Here is a 20,567-nt window from a genome sequence, read left to right on the forward strand (position 1 = left end):
CATCTGTTCACGCCTCTAACCTTTCTCAGGACTCTCATATCTGCGGTCTCTAGTCTTTGGTCAAGTGTTTTACTTCTGACCCAGCTCTCAGATCCATAAGTTAAAACTGGTTTGAACACTGTCTTGTATACAGCTAATTTAGTGTTACAACTAATTTCTTTCTTATTCCATATGAATTTATTCATTTGACTTCCCACTATACCAGCTTTGTTGATTCTGTTTTCTATTTCTATATTTAATTTACCATCTTCAGTAAAAATCATGCCTAAGTAATTGAAATGTTTTACTTGTTCCACAGGTTCTCCATTCACAACATAGTTGACATTTTCAATGATTCTGCCTATTTTCATTGTCTTTGTCTTTTTATTGCTGACCTTCATACCATATCTATTACAACAGCTATTCAATTTAGTCAGAGAATCTTGCAGGCTTGTAGCGGATTTATTTAGAAGTATAACATCATCCGCATAAAGCAAAGAGCTGACATTAACATCTCCAATTCTGATATCATGTTTAATACTACTTTCCTTCATAATGTGATCCATATAGATAATGAATAACAGAGGGGATAATGTACATCCTTGTCTCACACCAGATTTAACATTAAACCATCTTCCTGTACTTCCTTCAATTCTAACTGCTGACTCACAACTCAAATAAAGACTAAGTATTGCTTGATATAATGCCCCATTGACATCATATAACTGCAGCATATTGAATAGCTTCTCTCTTGGCACCTTGTCATATGCCTTTTCCAAATCGACAAAACTTAAATACAGATCTTTGTTATATTCCCATGCTTTCTCGATTATTTGTCGTAAAGTGAAGATCTGATCCTGACAGCCTCTATTTGGCCTGAATCCAGCTTTTCTTCCACAATTCTTCTCAACCGTTTCTCAAGTATACTTGCATAGATCTTGCCAGGAACACTCAGTAGGGAAATACCTCTGTAATTCTCACATTCAGTTTTATTTCCCTTTTTATATATGGGTACCATGAGAGCTCTACTCCAATTATCGGGAATTCGTCCCTCTGTCCAGGCTTTCTGAACTATGCAGTGCAGCCACTGTAAGACTTATACCACCATACTTCAGCATTTCTGGTTAAATATCATCTACTCCTGCTGCCTTTCCACATTTCAAGCCTTTGATGGCTTTTTCTACTTCAAGTATGGATATGTATTCCTGACTGCATGCCTGGTCAGTGTTTTTTATCACTCTGCTGTCATCACTGCTTGTTTCATTTAGCAGTTTTTCAAAGTAATTACTCCATACTTCAAGGATATCTTTTTCTCCTGTTTTCATGTCAACTTTATCATCTCTAATTCCTTTTACAGCACTCTTTCCTCCATTCCTAAGCGTCTTCAACAACCTCCAGAATATTTTGCCACCTTCTTGATATTTATTTTCTATATTCTTGCCAAAGTATTCCCATGACTTTTGTTTAGCTAGTTTTACACACTTTTCAGCTTTCTTACATTTGTCTCTGTATCTGTAAGAGTAAAAGCTGACTTATTTGCCAGGAACTTTTGATATGCTTTCTTCTTTTCCTTCACTGCCTCTTTAACTTCCTGTGTCCACCAGGGAGTTCTGATTTTTTTATCCTTGCACACAATCTCACCACATGCCTCTCTGGCAGAATCAATCAATGTTTCCTTCAGAGTTTGCCACTGAATCTCCAAGGTTTGATTCCTGTTCTCAAACTCTTTCATTTTCTTTTCAATAATATTTCTGTATTTTAGTCTACAGTTCACATCTGAGAGCTGCTCAACTTTTATTCGCTTTAAAACTTTTTTACATGTTATTCTTTGCAATATGAAATTCAATTTTAGCCTGCTCAAGACTAAATAGTGATCACTTCGAATTTCAAATCCTCTGTATGCTCTGGTGTCCTGCACCAGGGAGAAAATATCACTATCAACAATAACATAGTCAATGAGACTTTTCTTATTCCTAGCCTCTTCTCTCCATGTGAATTTGTGCACATTTTTATGTTGGAACATGGTGTTAGTAATAACCAGTCCATGTCCTGAGCAGAAATCCAACAGATATTTGCCATTATTATTAGCTTTGCTCTTTTCTCCAAATTTTCCCAAAATATTTTTGTATGTCTCACAATCATTTCCTACTCTGCTATTTAGATCCCCAACAAGGACCAACTTTTCCTTTTTCATTGTGTCAGTTGCTTTTTCTAAAGCGTCAAAAAATTCCTCCACTTCTACCTTAGTAGAACCTTCTGTGGGACCATAGGCACAAATAAGTCTCATTGTCCAGTTCCCCATTCTCATATTTGCCCACATTACTCTACTTGAGACTGACTGCCATTCAAGAAGATTAACCTCATATTTTGTGTTGAATACTATGGCTACTCCTTCTTTTCCTTGATTATCATTGCCATAATATAACATTTTGTATTTATTGCTCAGAAAGATCTCACCAGTTTTGGTCTTTTTTGTTTCAGTCACCCCTATTATGTCGATCTGGTACTTATCTAATTCCTCAGCTAGCTCCATTTCTTTGCCATTTAGGCTTTTTACGTTGATAGTGCCAATCTTTAACTCTGGTGATGTTGAGTTGGGGTTTGTTTTCAGATTTGTTCCACTAGCTGACTTTTCGCTGTTCACCCTGGTTCCCTGGCGAAAACAACGGGGGCCTTGTTTAACCGGGCGACGCCCCAGCCGGCATGAAATTTTGTCATGTTGTACCATCACTTTTTATTTTGGTTTAACCAATAAGAATACAATTTGGTCGGCTAAATCCCAAATTGCCAGCCCATCCTCATTCGTTCAGTATCAAAATAGATACCGAACAGGGTGCACCACGAGAAGGTGAGGATTGGACATTAGGTCAGAAGCCCTGGTCGGTTCTCCGCATTCCTTTAAAGGCTATGTGGAGGTCTCCTCTCAGTTATACAGCTTTGACCCTTAAGCACCCCCCTGAGATACTAATCGGTCAATAGTTGGATACATTGGTCTTTGCACTACCCTTGTGTAATGGAATTACCATACATTCCTTCCATTTCTGCAGAATCTTCCCTGTTCTGAGACTCGTATTAAATAGCCTGGTGTCTGCGCGGTTAGTCTAGTGATTGTGTGCTTTGCAACCATATGACTGGGGAAGGAGTGTCCCAGTTTGAATTCCTGTCAAAGACATGAGGAATTTGAGTATCTTCCTCAGCCATAGCCAAGTTAGCCGGTCTTGGGCATGGACAGTGGGGTTTTTTCCGCCAGTTTCTCTGGCGTTTTTCATCCTGCAAGCAGGCAAACCAGCCCCGTGAACACACACAGATCTACAGCCATAAATTCTTAACCCCCCCCCCCATGAGGGGGCTCAACTCGCCTCAATAGGGATGGGGGAGAAAAAAGGGAGGAATACTTTTTAGCATACATGCTGATATCCCATCAGTTCCTATTGCTGAATATGTCCTCTTCATGAAGCATTAGTATGTTGTGTCTAATTTTAGGAATGATATGAAGCCTGGACACAATTAGGGGAATCTTTAACAGGAATAAATGCAAAAATATGATATCAGTGATATTACTGTTCTGTGATGTGCACCACACACACACACCTAGCATGCCCTGAATATTCACCCCTGATATATACACTGCTTTTTGCATCCCTTGAGAAAGGAAGACGTGGGGAAGATGGTCTCAAAAACAATGATAATTAATCTTATGATGCTACGTAAACCTTTAGTAAGTTGTCAGATTTCAAATCTGAAATTTGTATATGTTCACTATTTATTAGCCAGTTCAGAATATATGCTATAATTGTGTTAACAAATGCATTAAAATAATGAAAATTGCAGAATTAGATCTGAATAGTAATCAAAAACAGAACAAATTTATTTTCTTAGTATCTTAATTGATATGTTAGATAATATCAAAGAAATTCAATATCACGACTAGCTAAAATGTTTTTAAGAATTATGTAAGAAATTTACTTGACAAAAAATTGTTCGGTAATTGTATAATTAAGATGTTTTTCAACTTATAGGATGAACAGAAACGATATGGACATAAAGATTTTTTAAGGAAAGGATTTAAATTTTGTGAAAAGTATGCTGACTCAATGAATCTGACAAAAACACTATGCTTTTGCCACTTGGGTTTATTACTGATTCAGGATGAAATTTTGTTGTCTGACTTGATAAGGTATGTTTAAAGTAATTTTAACTGTTCCTAGATTTATATTGAGTCAGTTGTAAAAATTGTCCTTAAAATATAGTAAATATACATTCAGTTCTTTGCAGTAAACTCATAAGAGGCAAAGGAATTTGCTTGAGAATAGCATTATTATGGCCAGGATTTTTAAATAGTTTGTTACAGCAAGAGTTCTGCAGTGAAAATTACATGAAAATAAATTCGTTTTATCTCTTTTTGCACAGATTAAGTGGAAATTATGTTGTGCTCAATTGCAAATTATAATATTTTAATTAGTAGAAGCTAATTTTATGCATTTATTAATAATTTGCATTATATACAAATTAAATTTAAAAATATATTAGCATTTAGGACATATTTGAAATGAAAATGAAATTAACTTGATATATGCGAAACAATTAAGTAATGTTCGATATTATTTAAACCACTACTTCAACATAAACCTCTTTCTTCAACGAACATGCCAAAACAGTACAAGATAAAATTCATCATATCTTAAATGGCTCAAATCAAAAACCCCAGTGTGACATTTAGCTCACACTACACTATAGTCAGCAACATCTAATAAAAAAATCATTAACGATGTTAATGATTATAAGTTAAGTATTATAAATAATTATGTTAATTTCCCAACATTTCAATTTTCTTATTAAGGTCTAAACCGTTTTCTAAATAATTATTTTAATTTCCCAACATTTCGATTTTCTTATTAAGGTCTAAACCGTTTTCTAAATAATTATTTTAATTTCCTGACATTTTGACCTTCATATTAAGGTCATCATCTGGAGTACACACACGCACCCCCCCCCACACACACACATATACAGAGACAAGCTAAATTACATTTCAAACAGTATGCTGAAGAGACAATGATTTGATAAACGGTTATTCTACAGTAGAAGCAGTAGAATAACCATTGATCAAATCATTGTATCTTCAGCATACTGTGTGAAATGTAATTTAGCTTGTCTCTGTATATTTATATATTCTACTGTAGAATAACCATTTATCAAATCATTGTCTCTTCAGCATACTGTTTGAAATGTAATTTAACTTGTGTGTGTGTGTACTCCAGATGATGACCTTAATATGAAGATTGAAATGTCGGGAAATTAAAATAATTATTTAGAAAACGGTTTAGAGTCCATAGTTTGTGTAAAATGAAAAACAAAAAAACTTGCAGACTGCTCAGATTACAATCAACCTGTCTTGTTACTTGCCAAGTAATAAGACAGGTTGTTTTTTGGATGAAACCTCTGCCCTATCATGCTTCTATCTCCATCACATCCATATAGTACATGACAACATCACTTAAAAATAAGGATAACCTCTTGGCATGAGTCTCTTCCTCCAGCTCTTGTCTTGATGAATAAGGTAAATCACCTTCCACTTTACAATGAGCCACTCACCACATGCTTTCTCTTAACTTTTGCCGAAAAAAATCTTCAATGTAGATATTGATAAGTTTCCTGGTATAGATGGTCCCGATTCTGCTAAAAACTTGTGCTTTGAAATTAACACTTATCTTTCATCACTTCAAGTTGTTATATTCATTCTGGTACTACCCAATAGGATGCAAGCAAGTTTTTATTCGGCCTGTTCATAAAAAGGGAGATAAAAGTCAGCCATCACACTATTGGCCCATTGCTCCCACCTCATTACTCTTGAAATTATATGTTCATTAACCCCCAACTTCTTCACTACCTGCACCATTTGATTAGTAATCACCAATATGGTTCTGCTACCTACTCTCGCTCTACAGCAGACTTCCTAGCCAACCTTACTCACCTTTGAACTCAAACCATGAAAGGTTTGAGTTCAAAGGTGGGTAAGGTTGGCAAGCTACTATCTTATGGCTTCCTTCTGCTTTTTGTGATGAGGTTGCCAATTTCCTCTCTGTTCATTAATTTCTTGTCATGGTGGATAGTTTCTTCTCATCAAATTTCTCTGTCAATGTTAGAGCACCTAGTACTGCGGGTCTCTGTGCTTTCACCTATACTCTTCCTCCTTTACATTAATGATCTTCTCTCATTAACCTCAAATCCTGTCCACAATTTTACTGATGGCATTATATTTCATTCCTCTTCCTCATTCACAATACCCTGTGGTCTCGAGGTCTTCTAGGTCTTCTATAACCACTGATTTCCTTGCCATTCTCATGTGGGATGAAGATCATCTAGTGCCTTCCAATTCTATCTAAACACAGTTTTGTCTTATTTATCACAGGAAGGATCTTGCTTCTCTCACCGTTACTTCTGATAATATTCTTATATCCCAGTCAATATCAATTTTTAATTCTTCCATTAACTTTTATTTTTAGTCCTGGGAAACAAGAACATCACATGTATAGTCTCCTCATCTTCTTTCATTCAAGACATCACTTCTCACCTACTCAACTCTTAGTAGTTTATAAATCCCAAATCCACTGGACTTCAAATACTATTCTCATATTTGGGAAAGGGGCATCAAATCCTCCCTAAGAATGGTTGATTTTATCCAGAAGAGGGCAGTTCATTTAATAGATGATTCCTCCCTCCCTTCCTTACAAACTCCCTTTGATTGTTTTCTAATATATATATATATATTATAAACTTCTTTGAACTTCAAATGAAAATGCAGAAACATTTCTATCTTATATGTTGTAAGACATAAGCATTTGCTGATCAACATCTGTACACAGTTCTGTTACAAATTTATCACATCATTTTCTCATCATCTTTTGTTCATTCCATCTATCCTTCTTCTTTAGGAAAGCTTTTTCCTCATACTGTTTTGCCCAGTGAATACAACTTCCAGCTGTTCAAGAAACACATTACGATTCCTTCTTTCTCCTTATCACTTGCCCACTTTTGTAACCACTCTTATATTGGGTTGATGTATGAGGATGGTCTGAAAAGTTCTCAACATAACAATGAAAAACGAATTTATAATTTCAAAATTATTTTTATTTTTCAACATAATCTCCGTAAGACTAATACATTTATTCCAGCGATGCCCCAGCACCATTATCCCGTCCCTGTAGTGGTTCTCAGTAAGATCTGCAAAATACCCCTCTACAGCTGCAATTACCTCTTAATAGAAAAACGCTGACCAGCGAGGAAGAGTTTTAGTTTTGGGAAGAAACAGAAGTCAGAGGGAGCCAAATCTGAGCAATACGGTGTATGTTCCAACAATTCATAGTGCAGATTCCTTAATTTTCCCATTGCCAAAATTTGTGAGCAGGTGCATTGTCGTGAAAGATGATTTTTTCTTCTGCAAACCGGGTAATTTCTCACGAATTTTTTCATCTAGTCTGGTTAAAAGATTGGAATAATATTCCTTGGTTACTGTTTTTCCATTTTCAAGATAATTAATAAACAAAATGCCTTCAGCATCCCAAAACACCGATGCCATGACATTTCCTACTGATGGAACCGACTTTGTCTTCTTTAGCACTGAACAACTGGCTTCTGTTCACTGTTTTGACTGCTATTTGGATTTTGGGATGTTATGGGTGAATCCAAGTCTCATCTGTAGTAATAAATCAATGCAGTTTTATTCTTGTTAAAATGCTCCAAGCACTGTTCAGAGATTTTCATGCAAGTGCGTTTTTGATCTGCTGTGAGCAAGTGCAGCACCCATCTTGCGCAAAGCTTTTCATTTGCAATTCTTCATGCAAAATATATCCTTCACGTTCTTTTGAAATGCCTATAGTCTCAGCAGTTTCATGCACTTTGACTTGCCAGTCATCCAATACCATATTGTGCACTTGATCAGTGATATCTGGTGTTGTTACACTTTTTGGACCTCCTTCATGTGGATCATCTTCAAGGCTGGTATGGCCATGTTTAAACTCAGCAGCGTATTTCTTAATTGTCGAAAATGAAGGAGAAGAGTGCCCATGAATGTTTTTGAACTTCAAATGAATTTCTTTTGGTGTTAAACCTTCTTTTACAAATAATTTTATAACTGCACGATAATCAATTTTATCCATTTCAAGGGATACAGACAACACTTTTGCTTTAGACAGCTGTATAAAACAAACTACTTGATAGAATGACTTGCAATATCACATGGAGGCTTATGACAGATGTACCAACTTAGGAAAAAAAAAAAACTTGCTGATAGTATTGCCATCTATGGTCGAGGCCCAGAACTTTCAGACCACCCTCGTAAAAAATAAAATAAATAAATTAGCTGCTATTACAAAAGCTAATGTCATAATTTTGTATGAATCTGGTATAAATAGTATAATCTACACAAACAGAACTCTAGGCTGTGGTTTTTGCTCATCATATAGTGTAACTTGGCTTGTTGGGGATAGAATCATTTTGTCATCTGGTATTGGAAGTAGGTAAAGAAAACAGCTGATTCCTCAGTTGTTGTGGCATATCATGCCTATATTAAAATAACTAAGTGCACCACAAGAAGGTGAGGATTGAACATTGGGTTGGAAGCTATAGGCTGTTCTCTATATGCCTTATAGGATATGTGGAAGTCTCATTTATCCATTTTAACCCTTAAGTAATGTTCCCTCTATTTTTTTTTTTTTTATATAGTTGTGCACTCCTGCTACTGCTCTGAGCAGAAAATTTTTACATACCTTGATGAGTGCGCAACACTTCAGATTTTTTTGTAATATACATAATACGAATATTTCCAATGAAAATTGAAAATCTACATACTTTTGATTTTATTACTAATTGAATGGTACAATAAAATTTAATACAACAAAGAAAATTATTTCATGCTTTGGGAACTTTTTCTCATCTACCCTTCAACTATATTGACTAATTCATTGACTGTAAACATTGTCTGGATTAATTTTACACCCAGATGAAAGATGAGTCTTCATCCTCATTAGATCATTCAAATGTTCAACTTCTAGTCTGTTTCAAATTTATATTTTATGGAATTCATGACGTTTGTAAAATCTATGTTTACATTCAGCACTAGGAGCTTGAAATGTTCTCCAGATGTCAAAAAGAATTGATAGTTCTTCAAATTATTTGTTTCTAAGCAAGTAGTTCAACATGTCAGTGAATGACTTTACTTAATTGAACCACTCTTAATTTTCTCAGAAACAACACATTTCAAATCACAGTACTGCTGCGATATTATTGTGGCAATACTTTTGTTTATTGTAATAGTAGCTGAGTATTTTTTTATTATCCATTTAACATTCTCTTCTCCAATTCTCCAAATTAAAAATCGGTTGTGTTCACCATAGCAAGGGAACCAAAAGGTTGCCATTCTCTTAACTCATCAATAAGAAATCTGTTGTCCGAGTGATTACACATGTGCGCGCACACACACACACACACCTTCAGTGAATAGAATAGTAAGTTTATTCAACATCAGAGCTTATAGATGAAAGCAGAACTTTTACTTTATCACTCTAATAAACAATATGGTCAAGATGCTGTGACTTTAACTTGTTTATTTTTACTTTTGCATTCTGCAGTGCTTCAATTGTATTCAACAGTTTGTCTGAACGAATTTACAGAGAGGTACCATATCTTCTAAAACATCATTAAGAACAATTAACGGTACTTAATATTGTAGATTGGTCAGTCTTCAGGCAGTACTTACTGGTTGGATGGATATCGTTGCATTCATTAACATGCCCTTATAATACTAGATTAAAACTTCATGATTTCTCATTAAAGCAGTTATGGTAAAATGCCTTGACAGATATCTCACTTTGTTTAGTTGTCTAAATGACAAAACATCACATTCTGTGACATTGGCTAATTCTCCAAGCTTTCCTTTTTTGTAACGGTGTTTCTATATCCTGCATGATTGACACTTTATTTCCATGTATCGTTTAATCCCAAGTCTTCTCTGGGGACAATGCAATGTTAAGACAGATGCTTTATTTCTTGTTGAAGAATTGCTGCCACATCATTATCTTTCCAAGAATAACATGTGTCCCATCTGATGTAAACATCACTATCTTTTGAAGATTAAGATTGTTTTTGATATAAAATATTGTTATTGCTTTAACAATAGTGATACGTAACATGGAGTTAGTCAAAAAAAAACTTCCGTTTTCTAGTCAAAATTTAAAATACAAAATTGACATTTTCTCTACCAAAATGTCTGTGCTTTCATAAGATCTGATAATGTTGGATAAGGAAAATTTGGAGGAGTCTTCTTATCAGGAAAATTTCAATATGGATCCTCCTCCACTTAGACACGAGGTTGAAAGAGCAGTTAAACAGCTTAACAATAACGCCATTGGTACAAATGGTATCGCAGCAGAGTTAATTAAGGCCACAGGGGATGGAGGGGTAAGAGTATTTCATAGATTGATTACAAAGATATAGAAGAGAGGATCATGGCCTAGAGACTGGAAGAAGTCAGTTTTCATACCACTGCATAAGAAGGGAGATATGAAAGATTGCAAGAAATATAGAACTATTAATTTAATCTCTCATGCAAGGAAGAGTTTACTGCTCAGGTTTGTGATACTTTATGTAATTTTTTTTTTTTTTCGTCATCATCATCATCAAATTCCTGACAGGTATCCTCAAAGGGTGTACAGGATATGATAGTACTACATGAAAAATTTACATCTTTAATAACTTCCTATCTTCAATTTTCCTCCAAATCAGTCTGTTACTTGTCAAGACTCCAACATTATCAGATCTTATATTTCTATCATCTAAGGCATTTTGTACCTTATCAATCCATCTATATCTTGGTCTTACTCTGGATCGTTTTCCTGACAACCTGGCAGAGAACACTTGTTTTGCTAATCTTTCCTCGCCCATTCTGTTTAAGTGACCATAACATCTGAAATTAGCTCTGCTAACGCATTCCTGGATGCTAACTGTCAAGTTCTTTCCTAATATCCTTGTTTTTAATATGATATTGCCATTGATGCCATCTGTTCATGCCTCTAATCTTTCTCAGGACTCTCATATCTGCGGTCTCTAGTCTTGGGTCAAGTGTTTTACTTCTGACCCAGCTCTCAGATCCATAAGTTAAAACTGGTTTGAACACTGTCTTGTATACAGCTAATTTAGTGTTACAACTAATTTCTTTCTTATTCCATATGAATTTATTCATTTGACTTCCCACTATACCAGCTTTGTTGATTCTGTTTTCTATTTCTATATTTAATTTACCATCTTCAGTAAAAATCATGCCTAAGTAATTGAAATGTTTTACTTGTTCCACAGGTTCTCCATTCACAACATAGTTGACATTTTCAATGATTCTGCCTATTTTCATTGTCTTTGTCTTTTTATTGCTGACCTTCATACCATATCTATTACAACAGCTATTCAATTTAGTCAGAGAATCTTGCAGGCTTGTAGCGGATTTATTTAGAAGTATAACATCATCCGCATAAAGCAAAGAGCTGACATTAACATCTCCAATTCTGATATCATGTTTAATACTACTTTCCTTCATAATGTGATCCATATAGATAATGAATAACAGAGGGGATAATGTACATCCTTGTCTCACACCAGATTTAACATTAAACCATCTTCCTGTACTTCCTTCAATTCTAACTGCTGACTTACAACTCAAATAAAGACTAAGTATTGCTTGATATAATGCCCCATTGACATCATATAACTATAGCGTATTGAATAGCTTCTCTCTTGGCAACTTGTCATTTTTTTTTTCCAAATCGTCAAAACTTAAATATAGATCTTTGTTATATTCCCATGCTTTCTCAACTATTTGTCATAAAGTGAAGATCTGATATTGACAGCCTCTATTAGCTGAATCCAGCTTGTTCTTCACCAAGCTTTTCTTCCACAATTCTTCTCAACCGTTTCTCAAGTATACTTGCATAAATCTTGCCAGGAACACTCAGTAGGGAAATAGTTCTTTATTTCTCACATTCAGTTTTACTTCACTTTTTATATATGGGTACTATGAGAGCTCTACTCCAATCATTGGGAATTTGCCCCTCTGTCCAGGCCTTTTGAACTATGCAGTACAACCACTGTAAGACTTTTATACCACCATACTTCAGCATTTCTGGTCGAATATCGTCTACTCCTGCTGCCTTTCCACATTTCAAACCTTTGATGGCTTTTTTCTACTTCAATTATGGATATGTATTCCTGACTGTGTGCCTGTTGAGTGTTTTTTAACCACTCTGCTATCACTGCTTGTTTCATTTAGCAGTTTTTCAAAGTAGTTACTCCATACTTCAAGGAAATCTTTTTCTCCTGTTTTCATGTCACCTTTATCATCTCTAACGCCTTTTACAGCACTCTTTCTTCCATTTCTAAGCTTCTTCAACAAACTCCAGAATATGTTGCCATCCTCTTCATATATTTATTTTCTATGTTCTTTCCAAAGTCCTCCGATGACTTTTGTTTAGCTAGTTTTACACAGTGTTTAGCTTTCTTACATTTGTCTCGGTATTCTCTAAGAGCAAAAGCTGACTTATTTGCCTGGAAATTTTGATATGCTTTCTTCTTTTCCTTCTCTGCCTCTTTAACTTCCTGTGTCCACCATGGAGTTCGGATTTTTCTATCCTTGCAGACAACCTCACCACATGTCTCTCTGGCTGAATCAATCAGGGTTTTCTTCAAGGCTCGCCACTGAATCTCCAAGGTTTGGTTCCTGTTCTCAAACTCTTTCATTTTTTCTTCAATAAGCTTTGTGTATTTTAGTCTACATTTCACATCTGAGAGTTGCTCAACTTTTATTCGCTTTAAAACTTTCTTACATGTTATTCTTTTCAATATGAAATTCGGTTTTATCCTGCTCAAGACTAAATAGTGATCACTTCCAATTTCAAATCCTCTGTACACTCTGGTGTCCTGCTCCAAAACATCACTATCAACAATAACATAGTCAATGAGACTTTTCTTATTCCTTGCCTCTGCTCTCCATGTGAATTTGTGCACATTTTTATGTTGGAACATGGTGTTAGTAATAACCGGTCCATGTCCTGAGCAGAAATCCAACAGGTATTTGTCATTATTATTAGCTTTGCTCTTTTCTCCAAATTTTCCCAAAATATTTTTGTATGTCTCACAATCATTTCCTACTCTGCTATTTAGATCCCCAACAAGGACCAACTTTTCCTTTTTCATTGTGTCAGTTGCTTTTTCTAAAGCATTAAAACATTCCTCCACTTCTACTTTAGTAGAGCCTTCTGTGGGACCATAGGCACAAATAAGTCTCATTGTCCAGTTCCCCATTCTCATATTTGCCCACATTACTCTACTTGAGACTGACTGCCATTCAAGAAGATTAGCCTCGTAATTTGTGTTGAATACTCTGGCTACTCCTTCTTTTCCTTGATTGTTATTGCCTGAAGATAACATTTTGTATTTATTGCTCAGAAAGATCTCACCAGTTTTTGTCTTTTTTGTTTCATTCACCCCTATTATGTCAACTTGGTACTTATCTAATTCCTCAGCTAGCTCCATTTCTTTGCCATTCAGGCTTCTTATGTTGATAGTATTGATCTTTAATTCTGGTGACGTTGCTTTGGGGTGTGCTTTCAGATTTGTTCCAGTAGCTGAATTTCGCTGTTCGCCCTGGTCTTCTGGTGAAAACAATGGGGGCCTTGTGTAACTGGTCGATGCCCCAGCCTGCATGAAATTTTGTCATGTTGTACCATCATTTTGTATATTGGTTTAAGTTAATAAGAATACAATTTGGTCGGCTAAATCCCAAATTGCCAGCCCATCGTCATTCATTCAGTATCCAGGTAGATACCCAACAGGGTGCATCACGTGAATTTGAGGATTGGACATTAGGTCAGAAGCCCTGGTCAGTTCTCCGCATTCCTTTAAAGGCTACGTGGAGGTCTCCTCTCAGTTATACAGCTTTGACCCTTAAGCACCCCTGTTTTTTTTTTTTAAAAGGTTTATTTATTTTATTTAGCGTAGATGACAGGGGCCCTGAGGCCAGTACCTGCAGGCAAGTCGAGCACCATTTTGTGAAACAAGTATAATGCTACTGATTGTAATGCATTCTCTCTGTATATTGCATGTGTTCTCATGCCCAGTTTGACTGATCATGGAATGAAAAACCTGAGTTTCCAGGAGAAAAATTTCTGCCTCTTCCATATGAGACTGGCTAGCTCACTCACAGTTGAAAAGCCCTGATAAAGGACTTTCAACTGTAGGTGGAAATCTTCAATTTCAGTTCTTCACCTCTTGGATGAGATTCAAACCTAGGTTTTTCCATTCAGTGGGCATTATTGAAACGAACTGTGTTCAGAGGCTCTTTGTTTTAATGTGTGTGTGTGTGTGTATGTATATATGTGAGTCCCTCCATATTCCCATGCTTTGTAAGTTTTATAATATTACACTACCATGAAAGATAGCATGATAAATATGTGATACTATGGTTATAAAACCAGAAAAAAATTTCAAGAAATATTGAAATTTAAAAAAAAAAAAAAAAAAAAAAAAAGTTGCAAAGTATTCTAAAGAATATCAACTAGCAGCATGGGTAGGCTAAGTATTTTATTTTTTGTTATTCTTCTTCTTCTTATTATTATTTTTTATTTAATTTTTACCTAATTCAGAAATCCTGCTTAACTAGAGACTAAACATGAAATTTTTCAAGACATTGCAGACCTCCAATAAGTGGGGCGTGGGATTTGAACCCATGCCATGTTGTTGGAGAGCAGTGCATTAATCACTTGGTCAATGAGGCTGTTAGTGACAGTGTAGTATACACAGGCAATGCAAAAGAAATGGAAATGATTAGACTCAGAGCAAGAAGTCATAAGGAAGGTCATCTTCTATGGCCATTAGTCAGTTGCTCCATTGTTGGGCTGGAAGGTCACCAAATTATAGTTTCCACATCAGAAGTTTCACCCATTCATATTTATTTAAGTTAGATTGTTTTAAGAATAGCCACAGATTCTGAACAAGTTTACTTGCTGTGATGAAGTGCACAGTGGATAATGTCAGTGGCATGATCAGCTAGACCTGACTGATCATAGTTATAGTAGCTGATTGGGTATTTTTTTCGTGTTCTTCTAGGTAGATGTTCTTCCAGTTTGTCTATACCGTTGTCTTGTAGGTACAAGGAACATTGTAGGCATGTTACTTTATCCATCTTAGCCATATGTGTTATTTACATTGGACAAGCATAGTACTCTCAGTGGTTGTCTTTGTTATACTGCAATACATTCAGATTATGTCTGACACACACACATGCACACTCATTCAGATACATTCCTTTTTAACCTTGATTGTTTGCATAGTCTTTGACCATTTATAGAATGTTTATTGACTTTAGGATCCCATCTGCCTCTGCTTTGTCATCTGTTTCAGCCCACATGCTTATTATTGATTAATGGTTTTTGTTTATAATATTATTCTTAGTATATCTGTGACAGTTACATGTGGCCACCCTGATAGAGCAGGGTTTCCATCTCCTTTTTTTCTGGCTTCTCCTTTATCCCTCCCATTCTAAGTCACCCAGGTCACAATTTATGATTGTTATTTTGCACATGAAGGAGGAAGCAAGAGACAGAAGAAATTGGGGGAAGAGAATCTGCTGAGTTATATCATTGGACCTGTCAAGAGACAGAACACTAATGATGATGATCTTGCACATGTGAATGAGGATATCAATCTTCTTGATGGATTCCTTTTTGCATAGTGGCAGGTGTCTAATATTTTGGTCACTGAATCTTCCATTCATATACTGTATATTAACATTAATGCTAGGACATGTTTTATGCTACTGATGCAACATAAGGCATGATACCAGATGAGTATGTTAAGCTAGGTGACCTGTTATGGTCAAGTGTCTTGACATTAATCAAAATGTTTGTTTACCAGGAAATTAATCCTATTTCCATAATCTGATCTGTCATTTGCGTGTATGCATGTTTTTCGGCTGGTTTGTCTGTTTTACAGAAGAGAAGCGCCCAAGTTGTTTGGAGGGAAACCTTATCTCATATACCTTATCTTGGTATATGATTGGCTGGATCACCTTTAGTTGTTTGCCTTATATGTATTCTTCTAGATGGTTCAGTTTGAATCAGGCCCTTTCTAATCAAATTGTACACATTAATAGTTATTTAGAAATTGAATAAGTAGTGTAGCAATACTTATTCAGTTTATTGATAGTGTGTGCTTTGCAGCAACATGTGGCTGAATACTTTCATAAGAATAAAGTGTATGATGAATAGTCAAATAACTTTCCAGTGTTTATTGGAAAGGTCTATGAAATTTAATATTTTGTGCATAATATTTTCATTTGTATACATATATATAGATTATTTGAATGTTTTTCAGGTGGATAAAACAGAGTCATTTTCCATTTCTAGATGCATCTCATCATCTTCCTGCAGCAATGGAACTGCAAGGAAAAGATTGGAGAATGTTAACACCAGTAAGAATTTAATATATTTTCTTGCTTAATTGGATACTGTATTGTTTATTTTTATCATTATGTCTGCTCAGCTGTTTCAGTTATTTAAAAAAAAAAAAAACCATCAGCTGCACCATTGTTTTATTTATCCTTTACTTTATCTCTGTAAAGAGATTTTTACTCAAAGTGTTTATTAATTACACAAGGGTTCAATTCTGATTGGTGCAATGACTTTTAACTATTTCTTTTAGAATCTGGAAAATCACTGACTCAAGACCAAATAAAAAAAAATATACATTTGATGAAACTAAAACAATATATATTGTAAATAAAATAAAAGTAATCACTATAAAACTATTTGGATCCAAGGCCTTCTAAAATAAAAATATGCTTTAGAGATCTCCTTTATCTTAGAGAATAAATTCATTATCTCTCTCTCTCTCTCTCACTGTGATTCATTCTATTAATAGTTTGTTTCACATAAATCAGTCTATCAATCTGAACATTTTGTTTCCACAATGAATTCCTACAAACAATAAATGTTCATTAGAGCCATTTCTTTATTAGGCCTTTATTTTCAAAATATAAAACTTCTTATTAACTTCCCTGGGACTATGCAGTGTTTCCTTATTTAGCATAAATTGCTGCATTCATCTACACTTGTTGTTTATTATTTTAACGGTATAATAGAACACAGAAACTAAGTAAATAATTAATTTATTGACTTGATGCTGATATTTCGCTGGTATTATAACCACTGAATATGAAAACAAAATGCACACACTATTACAAGATCAGTCAACATACAAAATTATAGATCGCAATCCTACCAACACACAAAAGAATAAGGCACGAAAATTATTAAAAAAAGTCACTTCCTGGCCCAAAGACACAGTTAACAAACTCAAACCTTTCCATGTTAAAACAACGAGGATCTATGGATCACCAAAAATTCACAAACCAGGCACACCCCTACGCCCAATTGTGGACAGTATAAATAGTCCCACATACAAACTGGCTAGACATTTAGCGAAGCTACTAGCCACTCTCACTAACAATTCTCCCTCCTTTATCAAAAATTCAGCACACCTAAAAAGCATCTTACAACACCTCACCCTAAAAAGCTCAGACTTAATAGTAAGCTTTGACATCACTTCACTATTCACAAATGTACCACTAATAGAAACCCTCAATCTACTGAAGTCACACTTCCCCCCTGATATATTTGAACTATTCAAATTCACAATACATGCAGGATATTTCACATGGAAAGGGAAAATATACAAACAAATTGATGGGACAGCCATGGGCTCCCCCCTTTCTCCCCCCCTAGCCAACTTTTACATAGAACACCTGGAAAAACAAGCAATCAATACAGCCACTCTCAAACCAACACTTTGGCTACGCTATGTTGATGATGTGCTTGCTATTTGGCCACATGGCCCTGAGACATTGAAAACATTCTTAGCACATTTAAATAGCCAACATCCAAAAATCCACTTTACTATGGAACTGGAAGCCAACAACTGTCTGCCCTTCCTGGATACACTCATCACACGTCTCCCAGATGGTTCCTTATCATTTTCAGTTTTCAGAAAACCCACACATACAGGCAGATACTTACACAAACAATCACACCATCATCCTTCTCAACAATATGGCATATTAAAAATGCTAACCCATAGAGCGAGAGCAATCTGTTCAAATGACAAGGCTCTGACTGCTGAACTGACTCACTTACGCCACACCTTGGCCAACGGCTACAATCCACAAAAAATAAACAAAATACTAAACACTTCTAAGAAACCCCTCCCACCATCTACCACAGAGAACTACAACAAAACAGTCACCATCCCCTACATTAAAGGCACATCCGAAAAGATCTCAAGAATCCTCAATAAACATAAACTACGCACCACATTCAGACCATGTAGCAAATTAGCCACCCTCATCCGCTCACCCAAGGACAGCATTCCTCCTTTATCACATCCAGGAGTCTACCAAGTACCCTGCTCATGCAATCAAGCCTACTACGGTCAAACAGGAAGAACTCTGAATATCCGCATCAGCGAACATAAACGATACATCCGGAAATATCATTATGGGAAGTCGGGCCTAGCAGACCATGCTCTGGATACCCCTGCACACAGGATCAACTGGAAAAACACAAAAGTACTACACAGAAACCCATATAAATCAGAGAGATTGTTCTTAGAGGCGACAGAAGCCCTAAAACACACTCCAAATCTCAACAAATATGGCTGTATTAACTTGCCGAAGATCTGGGAGACAGTCATATTAAGAAAAAACTAGCACTTTTCTAGGACTCTAGTAATATATGATAGCGTTTTTTTTTTTTTTTTCAGATAGAGGGCGCCAAAATCAGGACTCTAGTCTTTGTGTTGCTGCTACAATTTTGGTTAAGTACACCATGTTGTTTCAGTCTCGCATATTGTGACAAACAGTGTTTTTGTGCTCTGAAGATGCTGGTTATAATACCAGCGAAATATCAGCATCAAGTCATTAAATTAATTATTTACTTAGTTTCTGTGTTCTATTATACCGTTAAAATAATAAACAACATGTTCGACGAACACATAAGTCTGTCCACACATTCATCTACACTGTTTCATCATCATCATCAAATTCCAGCCATGTACCCTCTAGGGGTGTACAGGATATGACAGTACTACATGAAAAAATTACATCATTACTAACTTCCTATCTACAATTTTCCTCCAAATCAGTCTGTTACTTGTCAAGACTCCAACATTATCAGATCTTATATTTCTATCGTCTAAGGCACTTTGTACCGTATCAATCCACCTATATCTTGGTCTTCCTCTGGGTCGTTTTCATGCCAACCTAGCAGAGAACACTTGTTTTGCTAATCTTTCCTCGCCCATTCTGTTCAAGTGACCATACCACCTGAGATTAGCTCTGCTAATGCATTCCTGGATGCTGACAATGTCAAGTTCTTTCCTAATATCCTCGTTTTTAATATGATATTGCCATTGGTACTGTCTGTTCATGCCCCTAATCTTTCTCAGACTCTCATATCTGCAGTCTCTAGTCTGTAGTCAAGTGTTTTACTTCTGACCCAGCTCTCGGATCCATAAGTTAAAATTGGTTTGAACACAGTCTTGTATACAGCTAATTTAGTGTTCCGACTAATTTCTTTCTTATTTCATATGAATTTATTCAATTGACTTCCCACGATACCAGCTTTGCTGATTCTGTTGTCTATTTCTATATTTAGTTTACCATCTTCAGTAAAAATTGTGCTTAAGTAGCTGAAATGTTTTACTTGTTCCACAGGTTCTCCATTCACAACACAGTTGACATTTTCAATGATTCTGCCTATTTTCATTGTCTTTGTCTTTTTATTGCTGACCTTCATACCATATCTATTACAACAGCTATTCAATTTAGTCAGAGAATCTTGCAGACTTGTAGCGGATTTATTTAGAAGTATAACATCATCCGCATAAAGCAAAGAGCTGAGATTAACATCTCCAATTTTGATATCAGGTTTAATACCACATTCCTTCATAATGTGATCCATATAGATAATGAATAACAGAGGGGATAATGTACATCCTTGTCTCACACCAGATTTAACATTAAACCATCTTCCTGTACTTCCTTCAATTCTAACTGCTGACTCACAACTCAAATAAAGACTAAGTATTGCTTGATATAATGCTCCATTGACACCATATAACTGCAGCATATTGAATAGCTTCTCTCTTGGCACCTTGTCATATGCCTTTTCCAAATCGACAAAACTTAAATACAGATCTTTGTTATATTCCCATGCTTTCTCGACTATTTGTCGTAAAGTGAAGATCTGATCCTGACAGCCTCTATTTGGCCTGAAACCAGCTTGTTCTTCACCAAGCTTTTCTTCCACAATTCTTCTCAACCGTTTCTCAAGTATACTTGCATAGATCTTGCCAGGAACACTCAGTAGGGAAATACCTCTGTAATTCTCACATTCAGTTTTATTTCCCTTTTTATATATGGGTACTATGAGAGCTCTACTCCAATCATCGGGAATTCGTCCCTCTGTCCAGGCTTTCTGAACTATGCAGTG

General features: G+C 35.7%; 1 protein-coding gene across 3 annotated transcripts in view; it reads left to right on the top strand.

Annotated features, from left to right (window-relative positions):
• The window catches only part of LOC150092337 (TATA box-binding protein-associated factor RNA polymerase I subunit B-like), a 161,448-nt gene that overhangs the window by 52,398 nt on the left and 88,483 nt on the right, over positions 1-20,567 (top strand). For 2 of the 3 annotated variants that reach the window (XM_090414965.1, XM_090414966.1), the window contains exons 7-8: positions 3,999-4,156; positions 16,396-16,492. In XM_090414965.1, coding sequence (XP_090271091.1) covers positions 3,999-4,156; positions 16,396-16,492 — 255 coding nt within the window. The remainder of the gene's footprint in view (positions 1-3,998; positions 4,157-16,395; positions 16,493-20,567) is intronic. The other variant, XM_090414967.1, reaches the window with a different exon arrangement.

Source organism: Typopeltis vanoorti, chromosome 26 (assembly GCF_054136105.1).
Source record: "Typopeltis vanoorti isolate ZY-2024b chromosome 26, IOZ_Tvanoo_1.0, whole genome shotgun sequence".
In the NCBI taxonomy this organism is placed as follows: domain Eukaryota; kingdom Metazoa; phylum Arthropoda; class Arachnida; order Uropygi; family Thelyphonidae; genus Typopeltis; species Typopeltis vanoorti.